Below are 13,263 nucleotides of genomic sequence, written 5' to 3'. Positions count from 1 at the left end.
CTGTTACAAAATACAAAATACAAACTTGAGCACATTGAACTGGTTTTAGCAAAATACAAAACACAAAATAAAACTCATGATAACGATATTTCGAAATGAGTCATATTTTACTCTAACCAAATGAGTGGAGGCAAGTTGAGTTGATCATATCATACACTTCTCTACATTTCTTCTTATGGTCAAAACTCGAAACAGAACGATAGTATATATTACATGTATCATGTATCATGTATGCATGTGTTGCATCAAGAACAGAAAAGAGAAAATAGCATAAGATTAATAAGCATGACACATTATGAGTGGGTTCCATTAAGAAATGATCAACAAAATCTAGGATCAAAGTGCAATAACACTATCATTTTGAAACAAGACAGCTGCAGAAGTAAAAACTAATAAGTCCAAGAATCAAACTACTAAAAGAGTAAAGCAGAGAAGCATTTTTAGGGCCAACATTATGACTCCCATCAAAGTTTGTCATGAATAGTATCTCAAATATGCAGAGATTAACCAAAATCTTTTTAACCATTGGTTCGTATCCATAATCTAGCCTTGTTTTTTCCTCCTTGATGCTATCTCTAAAGCCCATGCTTTACCAATGTCCGTCTGAAACTTGCCTGCAATAATACAATATATGTCGTTAAGAAAGTCAAATATGACTATATGAGGATGGAATATGGATATATAAATAAAGTTTAGCTAGATTTAGAATAATCAACGTGGTACGTTATATATAAAGTTAAATGCAAGTAACCTTCTGTAACATGTGAGATTGTTTTATAACAAAAATGGATCAAATTTCCATACCTGCAGTAGACTCAAAAAATTCCTCCAAGTCTTTGTTTTGTTCTGCATATTATACAACTTAGAAAATTATTACAAATAATACACAAACTAATCGTTTACTTAATGTTACATATCATACTGATACTATTGATTATGGTCCATAAAATTCAGATATATTTCAGAAACAACTTACGGTTTTCATATTCCAAAGCTTGAAGTATCATCTCAATCTGAAAGGATAAAGAACAACTAACATCAGTTAATACACTACAAAAACAGTTATATATAAATAAATATAAGCTTTATACCTTTCATGCAACCATAACACTAAAAAGACGATAATTCTTTCAAATGTAAATGAACTTGTTTATTACGTATGAAAGCATACCTTATCAAAGTCCTTAACAACCTTAGCTTCATTTGTAGAATTTTCTTCATACTCCATCCATAACTCGTGTATCTCATCAGCTGTAATACGCTACAGCAAGTAAGAAATTACCAAAATGCCTATGAAATTGTTGTACAGTAACAAGAGTATTACGCACCTCGTGGTCCCCCACCTAGAAGTTTACACATATGTTCTATTGCTTCTTTCTCAAGCCGACTTTTTTCCGCCTTTGGGACCCCATCCGAGGGTGTGATGTCACCAACAATTGCTATCCAAAAAACAAATCCAAATACGCTATAAATACTCTATTTGATGATAGTATGTTAAGTTGCTTACTACCTTCTGCAATATCATGCACAATGGCCATTTTTATACACCTGCAAGATGAAACCAACAAAAGATTCAAAGTTAAGCCAAGTAAATAAAGATTAATATGTATTTAACGAGAAAAACACTAACCTGTCTCGGTTGACTCCAGGAGTGTCATTAGAAATAAGAGCCATCAACCCCATTCTATACATGTGGTCCGCAATAGATTCAGGGCCAGCAATGTCTCTTTTCACCCATCCTGCTCTTTTAGTTGACTGAAATAAATACATCAATAACCACACGTGAAGAAGACCAGCAGAACAAGAAAAATCGAACAATAGGAACTCAAATGGCTTAAAAATACATAAAAGTCATGATAGATGTGACACTAGTTATGAGTTATCAATCATTATCAACTGACTCAGACAATCACTTTAACATAAATACAATATATTTCAAACTTTATTGGAGCTGAAATCAATTATGAGAGTGAAAGGCACTCATCCTTGAAAACAACTTCATAATCTGTAGGGCTTTATATTTCAATTTCACACAAGCTAAATGTAAATCAAGTCTATGATACACAAATGAATGAAAACACCATCAATATTTTCACTGCTTTTTAAAGTCTACTCACTTTGTGCAATCAAGATATCATTCTGCCACTATCATCACTTGTAAACTTAGGGTTTCTAAGCATCCTAGCTTGTAAATTTAGGGCTTTAATTATAAGTCAAACTCAGACAAACAGACACAAATAACTAATAAATAATTATCAAACAACAGTCTTCTTCAACTTATACGCAATTCATAGTTATTAAAAGCCCTCGCTTCTTGCGCTTAGGCACATTTTCTAGGTGAGGTCCAATATATGCGCTTTTAGTTCCTAGGCGCTCGCCTTTTGAAGTTGACGACACCTTTATTGGTATTGATGACCGATCAAGAACAATGATCATTTTAACCTTTGCTATTAATTATGTTTTGAACTTTTGGTTTTCATGTGTTGAACACTTTGGTACGTTACTTTGAACATTTTGTTATTCAAGTTTTGGAATTACATTTGAATCTTGACTCTTTTAGAAACTTTTGGTACTATCAAAAACATTAAAATGTTATATAATAGCTTTTGTTTATTTTATATGAAGAATAGTATTTTTTTTTCTAATACATAATATATTTTAATTTTTATTTAAGTGCATTTTTTTTCTCTTAGGCCCTAATTTTTTTCGCGCCTTGCGCCTAGACCCTAAGCGAGGCCTATGCGCCCTGAGTGCACCTAGCGCCTTTGATAACTATGACACAATTTATCTTTCAATTACTTTACACAAATTTCATCACACACACCACATAAAACTAAACATAAGCATAACATACATGATAATACATAGTTCGATCCACATTGATACAATTCACATTTGGTTAATCATTAAACACAATGAATGAAAACACCATCAACATTTTCTACTTACTTCATTCAGATTATATACAGCTTTCTGCAATCAATAAATCATTCAAAGGTTCGTAACATGTAAGCATCAACCTATTTCACAAATTAGGGCTTCACAACTCCAATTGTATTTATCTATCAATCAATTAGCCTAAAAATGCGATCGGAAACCTAAAACGGATAACGCATAGTGTTGAATAATAATAATAATAATAATAATACCTTAAGGCTATGGCAAAGAGTGAGGAAATCAATGGCGGAGGAAGGCGACGGTGATGATGAGTCCGATGATGACGCCATTCTGCAAACCCTAGAATTGAAAACTTTGAGGTGAAATGGTGGAGTTGGAGGCAATAAGAATGATTTAACGGTAGTAACGGTAGCACTTAAACTGAAAGCCAACCGACTCATCATGTATGTATATGTATATGTATATGTATATGTATGTATAACTATAACTTACTAACTAACTGCTTTCTCCGTTTGGATCACAGATTGGATTATATTTTCCGGTACTGCACCGTTAACAACAACAGCCCATGTGTGGATAATAATTAGACATGTGGTAACTGGTAAGTTTACCCTAGTTACTTAATCTTTGCACTAATACTAGGAACAACTTGTCTCATGCGTCAGGGCCGTCACTTTTATTCTAAACCAAACTTAAAAAAACCCGTACCCGAACCTGAACCCGAACCGAAGTAAATCAGATTGGTTTTCAGGTTCAATTTATAAGTTTCGTGTCAACCCGAAAAACCCAAATTAACTTTTAGTTTTGAAATTAAATATATTTTTATGTATGATAGACTTAGTCTTAGCCACTAAAGTTATTAGAATCTGACCATAATCGATTGTTGTTATTACAACTATTATTACAACTATTATTGATCGATTGTTTATTGTTAATTTATGTTTTCCATTTATTACTAATAGCAACCGTAATCGAACAATCAAATCACGTCCAATTGAAGAAGATTATGGTTTGAGTTAGTTACCTAGTTTTATTCTTCTTTTGAATTATTTTATAAAGTTATGTTGGTTTATTATTTGATTATTTGCGTTACGAGCAAAGGGGGATATGTTGTTTTAAATTTAGCATTGAAGTTTTTTTTTTTTTTTGGTTTTGTTTTCTAGAATACTTGAAACCTGATTAACCTAACCTAAAAAAACTTGAACCCGAAAAACCCATGAGAGATTTGGGTTGGGTTTCAGATTAAGATATAACACTTTAAAACCCGAAGAACCTGCTCGAAAAACCCGAAGAGCACCCCTAGTTGATGCAGTAAGTCGTCGTGAATTCTGTCGGTTTTAATTACGTGTGCTATTGTACCGGAACTAAGACAAAAAATAAAACAAAAAAATATAAAAATTAGGGTGGATCAATGGCGTGGAGTCGGTCAGTAAAACTCGATCATTGGTAAACCCGACCGTTATCGATCCCGGACCTTGAAGTGGTGAGTCTACGCGAATTTGGTCGGTTTTCATCATGTTCGTTACGGTGCCAGGACTAAAAAAATCAACATTCGATTAGTTTCGTTACGTTACTGGAACTAAAACAAAATGCGGTGAGTTTAGTCGATTCGGCCGGTTTTAGTCATGGTACCGTAACTAAAACAAAATAATAAAAAAGAACAAAAACAAAATGGACATTCAGTTAGTTTTTGTTACAATCATTACAAGCCAAAACTAAAACAAAACAAACACAATACACACACACACACAAACCACCTAATACATTGCCGCAAAGTGACCCAATGGGGGCTTTGCGGCACCAAACTTTCTAATTGTAATATAACTAGCGATTAATCGACGCATAGTCGGGATTTTTGCAACACTGGTGGCAATGACGACGGTTACAATGGTTGTGGTGGCTACGAAGACGATGGAGGTGGGGGGGGGGGTTAAGCGGTGGTGGTAAAGAGGAGGTAGTGGTGGTCAGGTGGTAGCTAGGGTGGTTAGGTGATGGTTGTCAGGTGGTGTTGTTGAGAGTGTAGTATGAAAGATGAATAAAGTGAAGCCGACGGGTATGAATGATTTAAGTAATCATTTATTCAATCTAATTGACCAACTAAACACCATTTTTTGTCATTCCTTCGTAATCACTCATACATTTCATTTCACGTTGTGTTCCCGAGTTCATTTATGAAAAAGAAAAGTTTATTTTCTTTTCGTCTCTTTTATTTTGTCATCTACTATTTTTCTTCAATTCTCTTTCCTTTTAAATCTTTCCAACTTGAAAATATACAATTTTTTTTTATTTTACTCTTAATTTTCTCTCTCCCCTCAAAAGCACTCATTTTGTTTTTTTGTTCCTTAAATTAAAACACAACAAAAATTTTCCATCATTCATTTTACTTCTCTTTCCTCTTTTTTAAAATATACAAAGTTTGTTATTTTAGTTTCATTTTCTCTCTCTCCTAGACGCACCCGTGTTTCCATTCCATAAATAAAAACACAACAAAGTTTTCCCATCCTTCATTTTCCTTCTCTTTTCTCTTTTTGAAAATATACAAAGTTTGTTACTTTGACGCGTCCCTTTCGTTTTTTCATTCCATAAATAAAACACGACAAAGTTTTTCCGTCCTTCGTTTTACTTCCCTTTCCTCTTATAAATAAACTAGGATTTTACCCGGTGCAACATTGGTAAAATCTGGGAGGTGGTACTGGAACTAAAACAAAAGGCGGTGACTTTACGCGAATTTGGTCAGTTTCCTTCTCTTTCGTTACGATACCGGAACAAAAATAAAAAAGAAAATTGATATCCGGTCGGTTTTCGTTATGTTCGTTATGGTACCGGAGTTAAAAAAAATGGCATCAAAACCCTAGCTATATCATCATCACTTATTAGAAAATTAGGTTAATTAATACAAGCAGTACTTGTCCGATGCTTAATTTACAAATAGGGAAAATTACCAACCCAAATGATCATTGTTGACCTACAAATTACCAGTTAAATTGACCAGCTGCATAAATTTGCCGGCTATTGTGGTAAATTTGTTTGGTCAAATTAATGCTTATTTTAGTGTGTAGTCAATAATAATGCCAATAGGTCAAACTTGAACATCATGTTGGTCCTTTTAACATAATAGAAATTCATCTTGTAAAGTTGGAAGAAAATATGTTGTTTTTTTAATTTTTTTGTAAGAAAGAAACCGGAAACAATGGCATTGTTGACTTGCATTTAGTTTGACTCGCAAAGTATGAAGCTTTATCTCATGTTTATTGTGAAGTTACTTTTTGTAAACTCATTTTGGCATGGCTAAACCAATTTTGATCTAACTGTGGATTCTTGTTGGTTGATGTTATTATATACTGTGGAGGTAGGGTACTAAACCCTAGGTACGGCCGTCACTTATTACATTACGTGTTGTATTTAACTATTTATTACATTATTAGTATACTAACCAAGGCCCAATGGGCTGAGGGGTGTGGAGGTAACCTCTAACCGGACTTGGCCCAATAAGATTAGGGTTTCATGATGGTATACCATGAGGTTCATCTCCATTGTGAAAGGAGCCTGAGCCTCCCACATATTTTTGTGTATGTAAATAAGAGAAACTCTTAGTAGTCAACTCCACTTTCCCCATGGCAGGTCTCGAGCAAACTGGAAAAGAAGATCGAGATGTGAGTTTGTTCATCATGGAGACCGGATAACATTAATCTGAGCCCACCACGGGTTAGATTGATGATTATCCAGTCTCGGTTGAGATATCAAGCTAATCCTACCCCGGGTTAGTTTCATGTTTCTTCATATATGTAGGTACAAGCTAGGTTGGGTAGAGTGCTCACCTTATATATCAGCTATCACTAATCAAGAAATTAATCATCAAGCTAAGTTGGTATATATCTTAGTCATTATTTTATGTCAAAACATTGAGACCATTTGCAGTGGTACTGTGTGATTATATATAGCTCGTGATCAATTTGGCTAATTTGTTGCAGGTATTTCATATATAAAAGGAAGCAATATTCAAGACGTATAGAATCAGGTATGATTCCATGAAATCTCAGCCACAGTAATCTATGGGCTCTTCGGGATCGGGCATATACGTCTTTAGCTAATAGGTATCCGGTATGGCTTGAATGTAGAAAACACCGAAAAACGAAACTATCACCAAAAACATTTGGAAACGGTGGAAAAAAATCCAAGTTCCTGCATGCCACCTCGGGCACTAATAGATAACAATCGTAACTAATAATATTTGTATAAATTAAGATGATCTTATCTTAATTTAGAGTAATCTCTTGTATTTGTAATTCCCTATTTAAAGGGCTGAATTAATGAGAATGGGAAAACGACTCCAATCATAATTCTATCATGGTATCATACCTATAGATCCTAAACCCTAATTCTCTCCCATCGCCTCCCTCCTTCCGCTACCTTTTTTTTTCTTCTCTGCCGGATCTCTCTTCTCCCTAACAGGCAACATTCAATGGCCTCTCCCATTCACCCTGCCATCACCGTTACCAATATCCGGAATTTCATTACGTTAACCCTCGACAACGAAAGCGCCCAATACGTAACATGGTCCGAACTTTTCAAGATCCACTGTACTGCTCATCAGGTGTCCGACCACCTCCTGCCCCGTATCAAACTTGATGCATCGGCCTCAACAGACAAAGACAAAGGTCCTGTTGTCCCTCCTCAGACCGAGGAAGAATGGAGACGCATTGACGCTATCGTTCTACAATGGATATATGGCACGATATCCATTGATCTTACTCAAACAGTGATGAAGAAAAATACTACTGCACATGAAGTCTCTGGATCGCTTTGGAGAATTTATTTCAAGATAACAAGAGTGCTTGGGCCTTGCATCTCCAATCGAAACTGAATAACACCCGTCTCGAATCTTTTAAAGATATGGCCTCGTACTGCCAAGAAGTGAAGATTTTAGCCGATCAACTGGCTAACGTGGATGTCCCTCTATATCCAACCCAACTGGTCTTACAGGTTCTTGGGGGCCTCGCAGAGCAATATCGAACCGTGGCCACCGTAATCTGTTCCACCGACCCATTACCCGAATTCAATGTTTGTCGCTCAAGACTCTGCCAAGAGGAAACCGACTTGGCTGCTCATGCACTCCACGCTGCTCAAAGCGCAGGGGCTGCTCTCCTTGCTGCATCAAAGACAGAAACATCACATGAAGCCTCGCATAACAACAAAACAGAAAGCACAGCTGATTGGGGAAGAGGTCGAAGCCGCGGACGCGGCCGTGGTCGGGGCAGAACTATGTTTGGACGGGGCAGAGGGGGAACTCCACATCATCCTCAGACTCCATGGGGACCGTTACTCGCCTATCAACCCGAAGCAACTCCACACTCCTGGCAACATTGGCAAACTATGCCACCGTGCCCGTACCCGACAGTCGCTAGGCCACCGACACAAACCTCTCAGGCCATACTTGGACCACGGCCAGCGCAAGCATATCAGATGGGTTACGTACCAACTGGTTACATACCGACAAATATTGACTAGGCATTCCAGACAATGTCACTTTATTCGCCCGAGCATCCTTGATACATGGACACCGGTGCAACCAACCACATGACCAACCATCCAGGTAATTTTCACTCAATTTTAATACCGGTATCTCACGCAATATAATTGTTGGCGACGGTAATATCATTCCCGTGACCGGACAAGGCAACCAAATCCTTAAACCACCTTACCCACCCTTTAAACTAAATAATGTTCTACTTGCCCCGAACATTATTAAAAACTTACTTTCTGTTCGCCGCCTAACTACCGATAACCAAATATCAATTAATTTTGACCCGTTTGGTTTTCTTGTGAAGGATCTCAAGACCAAGGCGCGTATCCTACGCAGTGATAGCACTGGGGACCTCTATCCTCTCACGCCCGAGGTTCTATCCAAGATTCGCTGCTGCTTTATCCCAAGACGTGTGGCATCAACGCCTGGGCCACCCGCCTCTCGATTTACTTAAGTCTTTAAATAAGTCAAACTTTATTCATTGTAATAAATTTCATTCTCAAGTTTGTGAACCATGTATTTTTGGGAAAAGCATTAAACTACCGTTTGTCAATTCTAGTTCTTTTACTTGCATGCATTTTGATTTAATTCATAGTGATTTATGGACATCGCTCATCGTTAGCACGGGTGGTCATCGATACTACATTTTATTTATCGATGACTACACGAATTTCCTATGGACCTACCCGATTTCTAATAAATCACAAGTCTTTTCGAATTTTAAACAATTTTACACTCTCATCGAAACTCAGTTTGAACGCAAAATCAAACAGTTTCAGTGCGACAATGGAAAAGAATATTCAAACAACTCTTTTCTAGCATTCGGCGCTCAAAACGGATTGCAGTTTCGCTTCTCGTGCCCCCACACCTCTTCTCAAAATGGGAAAGCGGGACGAACCATCCGCTCAATTAATAATATTGTTCGCACCCTTCTTGCCCAAGCCAACCTCCCAAACAACTTCTGGCACCATGCCTTGGAAGTCGCTACTTACCTTCTTAATATCTTACCCACCAAAACCCTTAAAAACCGCACACCGACACACATCCTATACAATCGCGCACCGACTATGATCATTTACGAGTGTTCGGTTGCTTGTGCTACCCTTTAATACCATACACCATAATTCACAAACTGGAACTCCGATCCAAACCGTGCGTGTTCCTCAGTTACCCGACCCAACACCGAGGATATAAATGTCTCGACCTCACCTCACATAAAATAATCGTATGTCGACATGTACGATTTGATGAAAACAATTTCCCATTCAAAACTATTAACAAACCGTCTCTTCAACACTACAACTTCCTCACTGATGACCTTAATCCAAATATTTGGTCTCAAGTTGGCAATCCAAAACCCACCGCCCCTATATTACCAAACACCAACCTGCCTCCTAATAGCCCAAATACCAACACTCTGCCGTTTGTCTATTCCAGGCGGCCCCGAAACCAGCCTCCACCACAGCCTTCGGCCACTTCACCAGAAACACAACAGCCCTCGGTTACCCCTCCCTTACCCACGACTAACCCACCAAACCCACCCCATTTAATGACCCGACGTTTCGTAGTCTAACTGGTGCGCTACAATATCTGACATTCACTCGTCCTGACATATCATACGCGGTTCAACAGGTATGTACGCATATGCATGCTCCGCACGTCACACACTGTAATGCCTTAATTCGCATCCTTCGATATTTAAAGGATACGCAAAATCTCGGTCTCACGCTTGGTACTACAGGTACTCAACAGTTACGGGCATACACGGATGCTGACTGGGCAGGCTGTCCGGACACACGCCGATCGACCTCCGGATATTGTGTGTATTTTAGTGACAACCTTCTCTCATGGTCGTCAAAGCGCCAATCAACGGTCTCTCGATCGAGCGCTGAGGCTGAATACAGGGGTGTCGCAAATGTCGTAGCTGAAATATGTTGGCTCCGGAATTTACTTCTTTAGCTCCGTAGGCCATTATCGTCAGCCACACTGGTATACTGCGATAACATAAGTGCAATTTACTTGTCGGGAAACACGGTTCAACATCAAAGAAACGAAACATATTGAACTTGATATACACTTTGTGCGTGAACAAATGCAACGGGGGAAGGTTCGAATTATACACGTACCTACAAGATACCAGATTGCTGACATTTTCACCAAAGGCCTACCGAAGATTTTGTTCGAAGATTTCAGGTCCAGTCTCAGCATCAGAGAACCTCCCGCTTCGACTGCGGGGGTGTAATAGATAACAATCGTAACTAATAATATTTGTATAATATTTGTATAAATTAAGATGATCTTATCTTAATTTAGAGTAATCTCTTGTATTTGTAATTCCCTATTTAAAGGGCTGAATTAATGAGAATGGGAAAACGATTCCAATCATAATTCTACCAGGCACCACAAAAATATGTTCATAGCGAGCTTCAAGATCCGAAAGAAACAAAAACGGCCCGAGTACTCCTGGTGTTTATAGTTGATCCACGCATAAGAGACTTCCCATTTGTTGACGAGTCAACTGCTCCCTCGAGAAATTCTGGATATGAGATATGTATGTGTAAACGCGTAGCCGGCGGCCTATCTGGACCGTGTGCATGAACAAGCTGCAGCCTATAGCCCAAAGGGTCATTCCTTTGCGCATTTAGGCGTATTGCATTTCGCATTGTTACATAGCCCAATAAGTGGTTCAAGTGGAGGGGCAAGTTAACTCTTCATATTCCATATGTTGCATATCACAAAGCCTGAATCTTGATACCAAAATACCAACAGATGGGGTGTGCACAAAACCGAAAAAACCGAACCGAAAAAACCAAACCGAAATAGAAACCGGTGGTTCGGTTTTGAACTTAGCAAAAACCGAAATATTGGTTTTGGTTTGGTTTTGTATTTTGTTAAGAACCAAAAAAACCGAACCGAAATATCCATAACATCTTAACCATAATCATTAAAACAAAATCTACCGATGGATATTTGTTTAAATTTAGCATATTGTAAATACAAGTATATTTGGTTTGCAAGTATGATTAAAAACCAATAATAGGTACTTTCGGTTTTGATTTTGAATTTTAATTTCAAATATGTCTTTTATTATCTTTTAATATTTTAGGTGCATATATTCAATTTTCTATTAGTCATTAGTTTAAAAAAAATGGCATGCTCGATTTCAATATCTTGGGTCAAGTGTTTTTTGCCCAAAAAGTTTTGGCTCGACTAGCAAAACCGAAAAAACCGCATTCAAAACCGAGCTGAAAACCAAAAACCGAAAAAACCGAAACCGAATGGTTTTAAAAATCATAAAACCGAAAGTTTGGTTTTTTGGTTCGGTTTTAGTCAAAACCGCACCGAACCGCACCACGCACACCCCTACCAACAGAGTACGAAAACAACCACTTAACTCGAGGATTTCTGGCGCATGATCCACATCAAGACCAAAATCCCTCAAGTAATACGTAACCGTGTCTTGGTCGTTCCTTGCCCTAAATCCAACCACCTGGTGGTTGTGGAACTCTCATCCTATGAAAATGAGTGTACGTCCATACCGAACCCCGCGGTTGTATGCGCGAATGAAGTTATTTTCATTAACTAACCTTTCGAATCTTGGGCTGAGCCTTCTAACATCAACAAGGCGTGGCATGTCTAGCCTTTGAAGGAATGACCACAAAAATTCGTCGTTAAAATCATCAAAACGAGTGCAAATTTCATCTATCGATCAGGAATATCAATGAAGATGGGTTTCAATGTGTTTACGAAATTATATGCCTCATTGTTGCGCTTCCAATAAGGTGTCTTTATGCAATTACACCAATACATACTTTCTTAATTGATAAAAGAACTAATAATACTTTCTTCAAAATGGCTTCTGGATAGCAAAAACATAACATTGCAACGCCTCAAATCTTAATCAATGTGCAGTTCTTTTAAATCAAAGTCATTTTCCATCATTACTTTCCCTTAGATCTCACTTCTAGCAACTCAAACCAATAACAATCGATAACACAATGATATATAAGCATATATTTAGAACACGACATTCCCTCTCTTGCAAGGTGAGCCGACTGAAATCATCAACCAATGGTCTGATGTGGTCCCCAAATTTCACAATGAATATAAAGGTGATAGTGGAAATATGAGAAAAGACATAGTAAAATGGTTAGCCAATTAACCATATACATATGTAATAGTAGAAAGAGAACAAAGCTCAAATGGTCTAGGCAGTAGATATAGGAATTTGGTCTTTGGACAGACAGTGGTGTGGGAACGAGTACACTAAATCGAAAGAGACGATTAAACAACAAATTGAGTGATACGTGAGGTCTTTGGCTAAGTCGAGAACCAGTACACTTTTTAGTGTGGCACCATAACGTACTTGATAAAAGAAAGTAAAGCATGACGCCGTCTGATCAAGAACCATGCCAAGTTCTAAATCTAAAAGGTCATATGAGTCGAAGTTGACATTTCATGTGTCATATGGTAACGATTCAAGGATAACCACCTAATCACATAGTAAAAGCAATCTAAATGCATGGCAAATAGATGAAAGAGACGAAACCACTTCAATCTCTCTATTAATTCATCCATCAAACAAATGCAACTTCTGCAAGAGTTTAAAAATACAAGTCTTAAAAGCTTAACACATCGTAAAATGGTCCCTACGGTTTTATATGTTACAAGTTTGGGGTTTCAATTTGATAACAAGTTTAGTGTTTAACACTAAATTCTGTTAAGTTTTCTGTTAACCCTAGAAAATGGGCCAAAATACCATTACTAGATTGAACAGAAGTTAGTTTTAGACCCCAAACGTTTTACATAATCGAAACCACAAACTCTAAACATGCCACTTT

General features: G+C 37.6%; 2 protein-coding genes across 4 annotated transcripts; one reads left to right on the top strand and one right to left on the bottom strand.

Annotated features, from left to right (window-relative positions):
- Window positions 1-247: 247 nt before the first annotated feature.
- On the bottom strand, window positions 248-3,491 carry LOC143567241 (uncharacterized). Of its 3 annotated transcripts, none has more exons than XM_077053712.1 (9): window positions 3,395-3,491; window positions 3,150-3,237; window positions 1,631-1,755; window positions 1,511-1,548; window positions 1,329-1,439; window positions 1,172-1,251; window positions 977-1,013; window positions 805-846; window positions 411-614 (listed from the first exon to the last, which is right to left on the bottom strand). In XM_077053712.1, exons 2-9 carry the CDS (start codon window positions 3,225-3,227, stop codon window positions 544-546), a joined length of 582 nt encoding a protein of 193 aa, XP_076909827.1. In that variant the 5' UTR covers window positions 3,228-3,237; window positions 3,395-3,491; the 3' UTR covers window positions 411-543. The 3 variants fall into 3 exon arrangements, with proteins under 3 accessions (XP_076909821.1, XP_076909827.1, XP_076909835.1); XM_077053720.1 differs by having other exon boundaries at window positions 3,150-3,250; window positions 3,420-3,474; XM_077053706.1 differs by lacking the exon at window positions 3,395-3,491 and having other exon boundaries at window positions 248-614; window positions 3,150-3,379.
- Window positions 3,492-7,791: 4,300 nt separating this feature from the next.
- Window positions 7,792-8,406, top strand: LOC143566077 (uncharacterized). The gene has a single exon (XM_077052864.1). The coding sequence runs from the start codon at window positions 7,792-7,794 to the stop codon at window positions 8,404-8,406; it is 615 nt and encodes a 204-aa protein (XP_076908979.1).
- The last annotated feature ends 4,857 nt before the right edge of the window (window positions 8,407-13,263 follow it).

This window comes from Bidens hawaiensis, unplaced genomic scaffold, assembly GCF_021521415.1.
Source record: "Bidens hawaiensis isolate Kalapana, Puna unplaced genomic scaffold, B.hawaiensis_p1.1 tig00001236_1, whole genome shotgun sequence".
NCBI lineage: Eukaryota > Viridiplantae > Streptophyta > Magnoliopsida > Asterales > Asteraceae > Bidens > Bidens hawaiensis.
The sequence above is the reverse complement of the archived record's forward strand: the minus strand, read 5'-3'. Positions and strand labels throughout refer to the sequence as shown.

What these genes read in the sequence shown, in the direction of transcription:
- LOC143567241 (XM_077053706.1), bottom strand. Translation starts at nt 3,341, where the DNA reads ATGATGAGTCGGTTGGCTTTCAGTTTAAGTGCTACCGTTACTACCGTT. An exon ending in CTCTTTGCCATAGCCTTAAG is followed by an intron (nt 1,756 to 3,149) that starts GTATTATTATTA and finishes TATTTATTTCAG; the next exon opens with TCAACTAAAAGAGCAGGATG. An exon ending in ATTTTTTGAGTCTACTGCAG is followed by an intron (nt 615 to 804) that starts GTATGGAAATTT and finishes GTATTATTGCAG; the next exon opens with GCAAGTTTCAGACGGACATT.
- LOC143566077 (XM_077052864.1), top strand. Translation starts at nt 7,792, where the DNA reads ATGGCCTCGTACTGCCAAGAAGTGAAGATTTTAGCCGATCAACTGGCT.